The sequence below is a fragment of the Papio anubis genome, chromosome 9, assembly GCF_008728515.1.
Source record: "Papio anubis isolate 15944 chromosome 9, Panubis1.0, whole genome shotgun sequence".
Taxonomy (NCBI): Eukaryota; Metazoa; Chordata; class Mammalia; order Primates; family Cercopithecidae; genus Papio; species Papio anubis.
In genome coordinates, this window is record NC_044984.1 from 117572112 (window position 1) to 117587373 (window position 15262).

General features: G+C 43.6%; 1 protein-coding gene across 16 annotated transcripts in view; it reads right to left on the minus strand.

Moving 5' to 3' along the window:
* Nucleotides 1-15262, minus strand: part of MPHOSPH9 (M-phase phosphoprotein 9) — an 84417-nt gene that overhangs the window by 15840 nt on the left and 53315 nt on the right. For 15 of the 16 annotated variants that reach the window (XM_009181955.4, XM_009181951.4, XM_021923108.2 and 12 more), the window contains 3 exons: nucleotides 14023-14070; nucleotides 12773-12837; nucleotides 8883-8984 (listed from right to left, as the gene is read on the minus strand). In XM_009181955.4, coding sequence (XP_009180219.1) covers nucleotides 8883-8984; nucleotides 12773-12837; nucleotides 14023-14070 — 215 coding nt within the window. The remainder of the gene's footprint in view (nucleotides 1-8882; nucleotides 8985-12772; nucleotides 12838-14022; nucleotides 14071-15262) is intronic. The other variant, XM_017946287.3, reaches the window with a different exon arrangement.

Consider the following 15262-nt stretch of genomic DNA (forward strand, 5'->3'; position numbering starts at 1 on the left):
TTTTATGATTCAACTTAACTGTTCTTCTAGGTTTCTGTTACTCCTGAATCTCAGTCAAGATTCAGGTACTTGTGGCTCTGAACATTCCCCTCACTGTCTCTCAGGCATTTCACACCCTTTACGCTCTGTGCCCCTACTGTAGCTGAGGGTAAGGCGTTGAATGAAGCAGGGCTGCCCTTCTTGTTCCCTTCAGACCAGCACTGTCCAACAGAGTCTTCTGCAAAACCAGAAACGCTATCTGCACTGTCCAATGCAGCAGTCACAAGTCAGGTGTCACTACTGAACACCTGAAATGTGGCTGGTGAGACTGAAGAACCAATTATAATATCTTAATTTTAATAAAGTAAGTTTTCAGTATCAAAATGGAGTCACTAAGGTCAAACTCCCACAAAATGGAGCTGGGAGGCACAAAGGAGCAGCCCTCTCACACAGATGCTGATTATGGGAACTATTCTGAATTCCTCAGAACCACAGTATTCCAGATAATAAGCTGTTTGTACACGGAAACATCCCTAACAAGGAATGTCTCCACCATTGAGCTAATGCTAATGCCTGCAACATGCTCCTGTAACCAGGGGTCTTGGTTTTCACATAGCTTAGTGGACTGTGGACTGCCCTTTGTCTTTTAAAGTTTCCTGTGTCCCAACCCCTTTGGACATGCTTATGGTTCACCACAGCATGCATCCTTCAGATTGCAAACCCCCAACATTTCCAAATAAATTTCTTTGGAGAGTCAGTCTCTGTTGCTCATTTTAGCTTGACATGATTGATTTAAATAGTAATAGTGGCTGTTGGCAGGACTGTACTGAACAGTGCAGTTCTAGACTATCGCTCTCCCAGCTCATCTGAGGTTCCCACCATCCTGTTAACCCCCAGTCATTCCCCAGACTTTGCAGCCTGCCTTGTTTTCTCCACACCTATTCCTGTTTTCATACTAGGCAACTTCCTGACCGCTCTCTCCAGTGAGGTGACCCTCTACTCCTCAGCTAGCAACCTCAGAGGGTAGTTGCTGGCTTTTGTTATAAGCAGAGAACACACTCCCCTTAAGAAACCAATACTCCAAAGACTCCGCCCCTATTCTGCCTCCAGCCCTCAAGCATCAGCAACGTGACCTACAATCCTTGGCCTCTCCACTTTCCGTTTATCAACCCCTCCTAGCCTGACTAGGTCCTCTTGATCTACCCTGGAGTCCACACTCATGCTTTCTTGCTCACCTTTCGCCACACCTGACTGGCAGCAAAATCTGAGGACTGGCTGACTACAAAGGCTGTGCTTCAGGGTCTAAACTCCTATCACTGAGCTTTGCTGGAAAAAAGCCACCAGCTGGGCAGACTCATCAACACCTCAGGCGGACACCCCAAACCGCCTGGCAACGTGACTTTCTGTAACCAACAAGCTTCAATTCTCCAAACATGACTATCTCACACCCTTTCCACCCTCCTCAAACCTCCCATCCCACCTTCGTTGACAGGTGAAACTTTTGAGTCAAACTTCAAAGAAACACCAGAAACCATGAAACAACGCTTGTCTTCTGTCTGTCCCCTTTCACGACCAAACATTTTAGAGCTGTCTCTTTTATCTACATTCACTTCAATTCCAGTCACTCTTTCCCTCTTTTTTTTTTTTTGAGACGGAGTCTCCCTCTGTTGCCCAGGCTGGAGTGCAGTGGCGTGATCTCGGCTGACTGCAAGCTCCGCCTCCTGGGTTCACACCATTCTCCTGCTTCAGCCTCCCGAGTAGCTGGGACTACAGGCGCCTGCCACCATGCCCAGCTAATTTTTTGTGTTTTTAGTAGAGACAGGGTTTCACCGTGTTAGCCAGGATGGTCTCAATCTCCTGACCTCGTGATCTGCCCACCTTGGCCTCCCAAAGTGCTGGGATTACCCGCCCGGCCCAGTTTTTAAATTAAGAACTATTTCAGGGCCGGGCGCATTGGTTCATGCCTGTAATCCTAGCACTTTGGGAGGCCAAGGTGGGCAGATCACAAGGTCAAGAGATCAAGACCATCCTGGCTAACACAGTGAAACCCCATCTCTACTAAAAATACAAAAAAAAAATTAGCTGGGCGCAGTGGTGGGCATCAGTCCCAGCTACTGGGATGAGGCAGGAGACGGCGTGAACCCAGGAGTGCCGGAGTTGCAGGCGAGCCAGATCGCCTGCATCTCCAGCCTGGGGCTTACAGAGCAAGACTCCATCTAAAAAAAAAAAAAAACAACTATTTCAAACATTCTTGGAAAATTACAAAGAATACAATAACAAGCATCTACTCACCCATTCTCAGTTTTAATAAATGCTGAGATCTTGTCAATTTTTTTTTTTTTCTTGAGATGGAGTCTTGCTCTTTCACCCAGGCTGGAGTGCAGTGGTGTGATCTCGGCTCCCTGCAACCTCTGCCTACCGGGTTCAAGCAATTCTCCTGCCTCAGCCTCCAGAGTAGCTGGGATTATAGGGGCCCACCACTGTGCCCAGCTAAGTTTTGTATTTTTAGTAGTGATGGGGTTTCATCATGTTGGTCAAACTCCTGACCTCAAGTGATCTGCCCACCTCGGCCTCCCAAAGTGCTGGGATTACAGGAGTGAGCCACGGCGCCCAACCCAATCTTGCCAAATTTGTATTTAATTAGAAGACCAAGTTTTATGTATATAGTTGTATTTTTTTAAATTACACAGAAGGCATAATGTATTAATAAACATTTTTAAATGTCTTTTGCTTTTTTTGAGACAGGGTTTTACCCTGTCCCCCAGGCTGAAGTGCAGTGGCATGATCATGGCTCAGTACAGCCTCGACCCTCAGTCTCAAGCGATTCTCGCACCTCAGCCTCCCAAGCAGCTGGAACCACCAACCACCACACCCAGCTTTTTTTTTTTAAGACAGAGTCTCGCTCTGTCACCCAGGCTAGAGTGCAGTGGCTCGATGTTGGCTCACTGCAACCTCTACCTCCCAGGTTCAAGCAATTCTCCTGCCTCAGCCCCGCGAGTAGTTGGGATTACAGGTGCATGCCACCACACCCGGCTAATTTTTTTGTATTTTTAGTAGAGACAGGGTTTCACCACGTTGGTAAGGCTGATCTCAAACTCCTGACCTCATGATCCACCTGCCTCAGCCTACCAAAGTGCTAGGATTACAGGCGTGAGCCACCGCATCCGACCACTAACTTTTTGTATTTTTTGTAGAGATGGGGTTTTGCCATGTTGCCCAGGCTGGTCTCAAACTCCTGGGCTCAAGCGATTTCCCCACCTTGGCCTCCCAAAATGCTGAAATTATAGGCGTGAGCCACCACACCTGGCCTTTAATGCTTTCTCTGTTCAATGTTATGTTTGAAATTTATCTGTGTTAGTACATATAAGCTCTATTCATTTTAATCATTTACCAATAGTATGAATATATTTGTCCTTTCTCCCTGCAGCGGAAATGTGGTTTTTAATATGCAGCCTTTCGATAATGCTAAAATTAACACGTGTGAAAATGCCCCTAAGGCAAACATCTTAACATGGAACTGTGGGATCTGGGGCGTGCACATCTTCACCCTCTCTGGATGTTGCCAAATCACTCTCTAGACAAGATGTATCCACTGTCATTCATTACTTTGAGAGTTCCTGTTTCTCCATATCTTTTGCCAAACGTTAAAGTGATCCAATTTTAAGTCTGACCTGTCCGACGGTGTGAATTGTATCTTATCGTTTTAATGTGCATTTTCATGACAATTAACATGTTCTCATTTTTATTAGCCATCACGGTTCCATGAACTGCTTGTTATATTCTTTTACCATTTTTTGTTAAGAAAGTTATCCTTTTCTTATTGATTTGTAAGAGTTCTTTCAGGGCTGGGCGCGGTGGCTCAAGCCTGTAATCCCAGCACTTTGGGAGGCCGAGACAGGCGGATCACGAGGTCAGGAGATCGAGACCATCCTGGCTAACACAGTGAAACCCCGTCTCTACTAAAAAATACAAAAACCTTAGCTTCCAGGTGAGGTGGTGGCGCCTGTAATTAACTGCTTGGGAGCTGAGGCAGGAGAATGGCCAAGAACCGGGAGGCAGAGCTTGCTAGTGAGGCGAGGATCAGCCACTGCACTCCAGCCTGGGTGACAGAGACTCCATCTCAAAAAAAAAAAAGAGTTCTTTAATCTTCTGGATACTTTTGCTTTTTGTTAGTTTCCTGTTCACTTTAAAAATATATCGGCCAGAGCCAGGTACAGTGGCTCACACCTGTAATCCCAGCACTTTGGGAAGCCAAGGCAGGCCAGATCACTTGAGGTCAGGAGTTGAGACCAGCCTGGCCAGCAAAGGTAAACCCCATCTCTTAAAAATACAAAGTTGCTTGGTATGAGAAAATTGGGCATGCCTGTCAGTCCCAACTACTCAGAAGGAGGCTGAGGGGTGAGAAATCGTTGAACTCGGGGAACAAGGTTATGATGAATAAGATCTGCTCATTGCACTCCAGCCTGGTCGACAGAGCAAGACTTTGTCTCAAAAATAAAATAAAATATCAGCCAGGAACTGTGGCTCACGCCTATAATCTCAGTACTTTGGGAGGCTGAGGTGGGCAGATCACTTGAGGTCAGGAGTTTGAGACCAGCCTGGCCGACATGGCAAAACCCCATCTCTACTAAAAATATAAAAATTAACTGGACATGGTAGCGGGCACCTGTAATCCCAGTTACTCAGGAGGCTGAGGCAGGAGAATCGCTTGAACATGGGAAGCAGAGGTTACGGGGAGCCGAGATTGTGCCACTGCACTCCAGCCTGGGTGACAGAGCAAGACTCCATCTCAAAAAAAAAAAAAGAAAATTTATATATACATACACACATATATATAATATCTCAAGCACACATAGACATACAGGTAATACTCATGCACCAACCATCCAGCTTTATAAAATCTTGGTTATGTATTCTTTAAATTAAGAGTAGAACACTATAAAGACAACTAAAGCCCCTGTGCACCTCTCTAATCTCATTCTTTCCCTCCCAAAAGCAAACATTTATTCTAAATTTGTGTTCAGCATTCCCATGCAAGTTTTCATACTTTTACTACATTTGCATGAACCCATAAGAAATACAAAATTGCTTCACATTCTAAAGTCAATATAAATAGTATCCTATTTCTTCTGCAACTCGTTTTTTGTTGTTCTATATTATGTCCTTAAGATTAATCCATGTTGACTATCTAGCTGAGGATCAGCAAATTCTCTCTGTAAAGGGCCAGATAGTAAACACTTGAGGTTTTATGGGCCAGTGTCTGTTGCAACTACTTCACTTTGCTGTTGCACAAAAGCAGCCAAAGACGATATGTAAGTGAATACGCTTGCGTTCCATAAAAATTTTATTTGTGGACACCAAAATTTGAATGTCATACAGTTTTCTCTTTTTTTTGGGGGGACAGAGTCTCACTTTCTCACCCAGGCTGGAATGCAGTGGTGCAATCTTGGCTCACTGGAATGTCTGCCTCCCAGGTTCAAGCGATTCTCCTGCCTCAGCCTCCTGAGTAGCTGGGACTACGGGTGCGTGCCACCACACCCAGCTAATTTTTGTATTTTTAGTAGAGATGAGGTTTTGCCATATTGGCCAGGCTGGTCTCGAACTCCTGACCTCAGGTGATCCACCCACCTCAGCCTCCCAAAGTTCTGGGATTACAGGTGTGAGCCACCATGCCCAGCCTGCATTCACTCTTGAGTACACTCTGAATGGGCTTCTACTGATAATCACTCTATCCAAACTGTTCACTAAGCATTAGCCTCCAGCTTGCAAAGACCTTGCAGTCTTCACCTTGATCTCTCAAGCAGCAATGTGAGATTATGACATATATTATACATCAGTTTTCGTCCACAGTTCCTGGCTCATAACTTCCATATCCCTTGTTGCAGTCAACAGAATATCTAACCTTCTCCTGTCTTCCTTTTACCTTACCAGGGTAGGACTCTAATCTGATTATGGGTCATAAGACTCTCATTCAAATCAGAGAGGGTCCTGCTTCATCCTCTGGAGGAAGCAATGCTGCACAAAGAGGCCAAGAAGGATCTGAACAGACAGGCCTTGCTAGGTTTAGATCACATCCTTTCTGTGCAATCACATTTCAACACAGTTGTCCAAGCTTCAATCAGGCCTATCCAACGAAGCCTCCATAAAACGCCCAAGAGGACAGGGCTCCAGAGCTTCTGGAGAGCTAAACAAGAGCTTATCCACGCGCTAGGGGGCGTGGCACACCCCATCTCTACAGGGAAAGAAACTCCTGTGCTGGAGATCCTCCAGACCTTACTCTGTATCTCTTCAACTGGCTGTTTTTTTTGTATCCTTTAAAATACCATCTGTAATAAATTGGTAAACATGTTTCTCTGAGTTATACGAGCCACTCTGGCAAATTAATCAAACCCAAAGAGAGGGTTATGGGAACCTCAACTTGAAGCCAGTTGGTTAGACGTTCTGGAGGCCTGGACTTGCAAATGGTGTCTGAAATGGGGTAGTCTTGGGGACTGAGCCCTCAGCTTATGGGATCTGACCCTATCTCTGGGTAGATAGTATCAGAGATGAATGGGAGGCCACCCAGCTGGGTGCCATGAAGAACTGATTGCTCGCTTGCTGGTGAGGAGAAATACCACACATTCTGGGTCACAAAAGTCTTCTGAGTCTATTGTTGTGCTGGTGTGAGAGCACGGGGAAAACACAGGTTGGGTTTTGCACTCAATACCGGTAGCTGCTTGTTTTCCTCTAGCTTTTTGGCAGCACTTTCTCGGGTTCCTTTGCCAGCTCTCTCTATCCAACACCAGTGTCAGAGTTCTTGCCCCAGGCCTGCTTCTCACTAAACACACTCAGTTGGCATCCATTCTACAACTTTAGGCACATCTAGAAAGAGATGACTCCAATTTCTTTTTTTTTTTTTTTTTTTTTTTTTGAGACGGAGTCTCACTCTGTCGCCCAGGCTGGAGTGCAGTGGCGTGATCTCGACTCACTGTAAGCTTCGTCTCCTGGGTTCACACCATTCTCCTGCCTCAGCCTCCCGAGTGGCTGGGACTACAGGCGGCCGCCACCACGCCTGGCTAATTTTTTGTATTTTTTGTAGAGACGGGGTTTCACCATGTTAGCCAGGATGGTCTCGGTCTCCTGACCTCGTGATCTGCCTGCCTCGGCCTCCCAAAGTGCTGGGATTACAGACGTGAGCCACCGTGCCCAGCACGACTCCAAAATTTATCACTCCATCCTAAAACTTATTTTTGACCTCCAAACTCATTTATAATTGCCTATTTGATTTCTACTTGGAATAAATATGAAAAATATTCAAGATGGAAATTCTGATCTCTTCCCTAAGTTCAACATATGAACGAGGTACCTTTAGTTGTTCGAGACAGAAACCAAGGAATTATTCCAACACCTCCCTTTCTTACCTTGCCATCCAATCCACAACCACATCCTATAGATCCTACCTCTAGAATCTCTCCCGAAGATTCTCTTTTGTCTATTTCTGTGACCACCACCCAGCTAACACCATCTCTCTCCTAGCACTGCACCAGCCTAACTAGTCTCCTGCTTCCATTCCTACTCCTTCTTCTTTCCTGCTTCTTTCCTACTCCATCTTCTCATGACAGGTACCTTAATAACAATTAGATAACATCATTTTACCACATAAAAACCTTCAAAGGCTTCCCAATGGACTTAGGGCAAGATCCAACTCTTAACCATGGCTTAGAAAGCTATAAATGTTCAATCTCTGATTTCATCTAAGGCGATTTTGCCTCTTGCTGGAAATATTCAAGCCACACTAACCTCCCTAAGGTTCTTCAAACATGCTAAGCTCTTTCCTACCTGAGGACTTAGCAAGGCAATTTCTCTGCATGGACCACCTCCCAGACACCCCACCCCTCCTATCCCTCACCCCACACCTTCTGCTCCAGCAACTCTATGCACAGGTGACTCCTCTGCTTATGAGCCTCCTCCAAAGAAAGGTCTTCCCTGGCCCCCAACCCGAAGCTCTCTCTTTTATCTCTCTCAAATGTTCAATTTGTTACTTACATCTTTTCTTTAAAAAAAAAAAAAAAAGAAGAAGAATTTTCCATGTTCTACTAAAATTAATTAACAAAGACTTAGAAAAAGCTTCTCTTAAAATTTATTTTATGTTATAGAGATGGTCTCTCGCCATGTTGTCCAGACTGGTCTGGAACTCCTGGTCTCTAGCGATCCTCCCACCTTGGCTTTCCAAAATGCTGGAATTACAGACATGAACCACTGTGCCCAGCCCTAGAAAGAGCTCCTCATTTGACAATTACAACTTGGGTCACAAATTACAATTTAAAATCATTTTTCTGATAAATGTCATTATAAAGTTATTATTTACTTATTAATATTCTTTATTTACACCAAAATCATAATAAAAGCCAGTTCTAATATAAAAATAATGTATTCTTTAAGGGTATCACCAAGACAATGCTGAGATTACAGCCAAGCTAATTCTGAAAGAACTAAAAAACTAGAAAGAAAACCCATACAACCTAATGAAGATCAATCTTCATAGTTCCTTCCATAACATGGGAATAAAATGTCTAAAATTTTAGGGCTAAAAGACCTTTTGAGATGTTCTAGCCTCTTGTCCTTATTTTTACAGATAATAAAAATGAATTCCAAAAACGGTAAGTGACTTGCCTAAGGTCACACAGCTGGGCAAAGAACAAAATCCATTCCAAGGATCCCAATTTGATCCTACTATATTTCCTCATTTTAGCAAATGCCCCCGCATAAGAGGGTTTACAATGTTCAGTAATTAATTTAACACATCTAAGTTCTGTAATGACATTTAACCCTGACTTTCTTATGATTTAGACAGATGAGCTTCTCGTCTTAATAAAAGCATGCACCTATTTCTAGCTTTACAGAGAGTAAATGAAATAACTTACTTGGCACGCGAGGGTCTCACATGAATTCTAGAATTGTGACGAAGGCTTAACATATTTTCATGTTCTACTTGCTTGACCTGAGCTTCAAGTTTTGAAATCATTCTAATTCAAAAGCAATAAAGATAAATTAAGTACATTTCAACAAATTTAAAATATAGCTCAACCACAGTTTATTTAACAGGTCTTCCTAAAAAATGGGTGGTAAAAGAGTTGCAAGTCTATGGCTGGGAACGGTGGCTCACCCCTGTAATCCCAGCACTTTGGGAGGCCGACACAGGTGGATCACAAGGTCAAGAGATAGAGACCATCCTGGTCAAGGTGGTGAAACCCCGTCTCTACTAAAAATACAAAAATTAGCTGGGCATGGTGGTTGGTGCGCACCTGTAGTCCCAGCTACTCGGGGGGCTGAAGCAGGAGAATCACTTGAACCCGGGAGGTGGAGGTTGCAGTGAGCCAAGATCACACCAGCCTGGCAACAGAGTGAGACTCTGTCTCAAAAAAAAAAAAGAGTTGCAAGTCCATAAACCTTTTTCATAGTAAAACATCACCATTATTTAAAAAGCTAAATAGGCCAGGTGCGGTGGCTCACACCTGTAATCCCAACACTTTGGTAGGCCGAGGTAGGTGGATCATCTGAAGTCAGGAGTTCAAGACCAGCCTGGCCAGCACGGTGAAACCCCCATCTCTACTAAAAATACAAAATCAGCCAGGTGTGGTGGCATTCGCCTGTAATCCTAGTTACTCGGGAGACCAAGACAGGAGAATCAGCTTGAACCTGGGAGGTGGAGGTTGCAGGGAGCCATTATCTCGCCACTTCACTCCAGCCTGGGCGACAGAGCAAGACTCTGTCTCAAAAAAGAAAAAAAAATAAAACAAAAGCTAAACAAAAATCAGTGACTATAAATAGAAAAACAGAAAAACAAATACATTAAAACTCTACAAAGGAACATTTCCCATACAACTGAATAAAAAGGAACAAATGGACTTAATATCACAAGTTATATAAATTTGACTACAGATCAAAACATAACACTTATAAATAAAAATAAAATTAAATTGTCAAATCAACTGCATTCTAATGTGTTTAATCCTAATATGTATATAACCATGCATACAATAGGTAGCACTTTCACAAATGAGGAAGCAGGCTTAACTTCCAAAAACAGAGCTTTAAAAAAAAAAATTAAAAATAAAAAAAAAAAACCTTTCTAATTTTTAAAAGAAGCCAAGGCTAAAATATTGCAAACAACCTACAGGTATTTCACCTGATTTGTGCCGTGTTCAAAATAAAAGCCTATTTTCAAGTTTACCAACAGGAAATAACTACTCTGGCCAACTGACTATTTTAAAGATATCCTGGCATTCATGCTGTTCTTTCTTCCCCCCTTTAAGAGATGAGGTCTGGCCGGGCGCGGTGGCTCAAGCCTGTAATCCCAGCACTTTGGGAGGCCGAGGCGGGCGGATCACGAGGTCAGGAGATCGAGACCATCCTGGCTAACACGGTGAAACCCTGTCTCTACTAAAAAATACAAAAAACTAGCCGGGCGAGGTGGCAGGCGCCTGTAGTCCCAGCTACTCGGGAGGCTGAGGCAGGAGAATGGCGTGAACCCGGGAGGCGGAGCTTGCAGTGAGCTGAGATCTGGCCACTGCACTCCAGCCTGGGTGACAGAGCGACACTCTGTCTCAAAAAAAAAAAAAAAAAAAAAAAAAAAAGAGATGAGGTCTCACTCTGTCACCCAGGCTGGAGTGCAGTGGCATGATCATTGCTTGCTGCAGCCTCAAATCCCTGTGCTTAAGAGATGCTCTTGCCTCAGTCTCCCAAGTAGCTGGGAGTACAGGTGCACGCTGCCATGCCTGGCTTGTTCTTTTAAGCTCTGTGTATGACTTCATTTTACCTTTCAAACTCGAATTCTTACCTACTCTGATGCAAGGAAGGTTTGAGAAATAACAGCTCTAACAAGGCTGATGTTTTATACCAATCTGATAAGAAAGTTATCACTAGAACTGAATGAATCACAGAAGAGAGGCAGATGAGAAACCTAGACAGCATTTCTGTTCTTCTCTATGAGAACTTAAGACTGCAGTAGAATTTCTAAATAAGGGATATTCCTTATATCCAAATACAAACATAAAATTTGCTTTTGAACCAGTTCTCTTTTCTATCTTTCATTTTTTTGGGGGGCGGGGGCAGTAGGGGGGAGACAGTCTTGCTCTGTCACCCAGGCTGGAGTGCAGTGGCGTAATCTTGGCTCACTGCAACCTCCGTCTCCAGAGTTCAAGCGATTCTCCTGCCTCACCCTCCTGAGTAGCAGGGATTACAGGCGTGCACCACCATGCCCAGCTAATTTTTGTATTTTTAGTAGAGAAAGGGTTTTGCCATGTTGGCCAGGCTGGTCTTGAACTCCCGACCTCAGGTAATTTTCCCACCTCAGCCTCCCAAAGTGCTGAGATTACAGGCGTGAGCCACTGCACCCAACCCAGTTCGGATATTTCTAATCATTTGCAATAGATACCATTTACGATTCTATCCCTACCTAATTAAACAAATCAGATCATTAATACAGTCTCCAACCAGGTCTTTCTGAAAGTAGATGACCATAATTTTGTGTTAATGCTGTTTTCTTTTTGAAGCACAAACATAATTCCGTGAACTAAGCTGCTTCTTAAAAGTTCTTTCCAGTGGTTAAATATCATTTGGATTTTAACCTATGCTGAAAAAAATACATAATGTTTAGGAAAATATCCACCTCTGAGGCACAACCACCAATACCTTTTAATCACTTAAAACATCTTGTTTGAAACCAGGTGCAGTAGCGTATGCCTGTAATCCCAGCACTTTGTGTGGATGAAGCGAGAGGATCACTTGAGGCTGAGAGACTGAGACCAGCCAGGGCAACACAGCAAAACCCTACTTCTAAAAAAAGTTTTTAAAAATCAGCCAGGCTTGCTAGGCTCCATGGCTTATGCCTATAATCCCAGCAATCTGGCAAGCCGAGGCAGGCGGATCACTTGAGGTCAGGAGTTCAAGACCAGCCTGGCCAATATGGCGAAACCCTGTCTCTATCAAAAATACAAAAAATTAGCTGGGTGTGGTGGCACACTCCTATAGTCCCAGATACTCAGGAAGCTGAGGCAGGAGAATTGCTTGAACCCAAGAGGAGGAGGTTGCAGTGAGCCGAGATTGTGCCACTGCACTCCAGCCTGAATGACAGAGTAAGACTGTCAACAACAACAAAAAAAAAATCAGCCAGCCATGATGATGAGCACTTGTAGTCCCAACTATTCAGGAAGCTGAGGCAGGAAGATTGCTTGAGCCCAGGAATTCACAGTCAACCTAGGCAACATATTGAGACCCTGTCTCTTAAAAAAAAAAAAAAAAAAAGAGAGAGAGAGAGAGAGAGAAGAAATCTTGTTTGGCTAAAATGAAATGTATTTCCATGTCAAGGGAAAATTAAGATAAAACTAGTTCTCAAACTGCTTAAAAATCCTCAAGAGGCCGGGCGCGGTGGCTCAAGCCTGTAATCCCAGCACTTTGGGAGGCTGAGACGGGTGGATCACGAGGTCAGGAGATCGAGACCATCCTGGCTAACACGGTGAAACCCCATCTCTACTAAAATACAAAAAAATTAGCCGGGCGTGGTGGCGGGTGCCTGTAGTCCCAGCTACTTGGGAGGCTGAGGCAGGAGAATGGCGTAAACCTGGGAGGCGAAGCTTGCAGTGAGCTGAGATCCGGCCACTGCACTACAGCCTGGGTGACAGAGCGAGACTCCATCTCAAACAACAACAACAACAAAAAATCCTCAAGAAAAAATTCCTTCTCATCATGTTCAATACAGACACATAAAAGAACAATTGAGGTATGTGTACATTAGTAAGATAATACATTTTACCTTTTCAAATCAGAAATCTGAGTATATGCATCAAGCAATTTGTTCTCAGTTGTATTTAATGCATCCTATGGAAATAAAGGAGAAATTCAGATAACTGAAGACAAATATTCAGATGTATCATTTTAAAATGCATAAAAGAAAATGAATCTAAGGCTAAACCGACTAGCTACAAACCATACTCAGCAAGTAGGGCATAAACCATACAGCCAGGACGAACAGTTCAAGGAAAACAAATGAGAGGAAAGCACCGGCCTATACAAGTCACTCTGTGTAAGTGCCCTGGGTAACAGATACAGCCCATTATACTTTGCTTAATTAGAAACAAACCAGTGTTAAAATAACTTGACTAAAACCTCAGAAGGATGGTAAAACAAATATTTTCAATGAGATTAGATGTCATGGGATCTGCTCCTGAACCCTCAGAACGGTTTGACTGCCAAGCTATGCAGGCCTTTTTGCTAAGCTTCAATAACCACAACTCTCCATTCTGTGCAACAGAAATACCTGGGCCCCACTTACACCATCGTCGAAGGGTTTTACTGAATGCAAATACGTAGTCTCCAAACAGAGCTTTCATAAAGAATTCAAACATAATCGATAAACTCAACCCTACCAAAAGCTAATGCAGTGAAAATCAAAGCTTGATATTTAATCAGTATTAAATGTCTGGGTACAGTGGCTCATGCCTGTAATCCCAGTACTCAGGGAGGCTGACACGGGTGGATCACTTGAGGTCAGGAATTGGAGACCAGCCTGGCCAACGTGGTGAAATCCCATCTCTACTAAAAATATAAAAATTAGCTGGGCATGGTGGCACACACCTGTAATCCCAGCTACTTGGGAGGCTAAGGCAGATGAATTGCTTGAACCCAGGAGGCAGAGGTTGTGGTGAGCTGAGATCACACCACCGCACTCCAACCTGGGTGTCACAAAACAAACAGTATTAAATAATAATTTGCATCTGTATGGTACCTTATACTCTTTTGAACAATTTCATTTCAAATGCAATAGCCATTCAATAAATATTTGTTAGATGAATGAATCTAACAAACTTGTCAGTTAAATGGGGCAGGTATTTGAAAATAAGGATACTGAAACAGGATGAGCAAGGTTCTAGTTCCAACAGCTACGGAGGGTACATGAAGGAGTGCAAGGAGGAGGAAGAGTCAGATCCCTTGATTTCCAATCCAGTGTTTCTACCTCTGCATGAAATCTGCATGAAATCTAGAACATAAACCATTACCCCTTACCTTTACTCTCCTGTGTTCTTTTCCAAGGGACTCATACTCTCCTAAAAGCTACAAGGAAAAAAAAAATACCACAAAATTCAACGTTATTCTACCAACTGAGGTACAGTCTACAAAATAACTGCCTATAGCCTTCAAAAATGCCAATGTCATGAAAGAGAAAGGTCAATAGAGAACTGGTGATTCAATGTAAAGGGAATGGGACAATTCTCAATTTCTGGAATGGTTTCTATACATTTGATATTATTTAATTATCAAATATTATTTAAATATCAAATAATATTTAAATAAAGGTGGATGCAGTGGCTCATACCCATAATCCCAACACTTTGGGAGGCTGAGGAGGGAAGATCACTTGAGGCCAGGAGCTGGAGATCAGCCTAGGGAACACAGCAAGACCTTGCCTCTTCAAAAAAAAAAGAGCTGGGCTCGGTGGCTCACGCCTGTAATCCTAGCACTTTGGGAGGCTGAGGTGGAAGGACTGCTTGAGCCTGAAAGTTCAAGAGTTCAAGGCTACAGTGAGCTATGATCGTGCCACTGCATTCTAACCTGGGGGACAAAGAGAGACTCCATCTTAAAATAAAAATAGCTGAACATGGAGATACATGCTTATAGATTCAGGAGGCTCACTTGAGCCTGGGAGGTTGAGACTGCAGTGAGCTTGCAGTGAGGCTTGCAGTGAGATTGCACCACTGCGACCCTGTCTCAAAATAAAATATCAATACCATTTAAGTATTTTAAAAGACTAAAATTTGCATTGCTCTTTTTGGAACTATTACTTTTATGTTTTATTTATTTATTCTTTTAGATGGAGTCTTGCTCTGTCGCCAGGCTGATGTGCAGTGGCTCACTGCAACCTCTGCCTCCCTGGTTCAAGCAATTCTCCTGCCTCAGCCTCCCAAGTAGCTGAGATTATAGGCGCCTGCCACCAGGTCCAGCTAATTTGTGTATTTTTAGTAGAGACGGGGTTTTCATCTTGTTGGCCAGGATGGTCTTGATCTTTTGACCTCATATCCGCCCGCCTCAGCCTCCCAAAGTGCTGGGATTACAGGTATGAGCCACCGTGTTCAGCCTTTTTTTTTTTTTTTTGAGCTGGAGTCTCGCTCCATCACCCAGCCTGAAATGCAGTGGCATGATCTCAGCTCACTGCAACCTCCACCTCCCAGATTCAAGCAATTCTCCCACCTCAGCCTCCTGAGTAGCTGGAATTACATGCATGTGCCACCATGCTCAGCTAATTTTT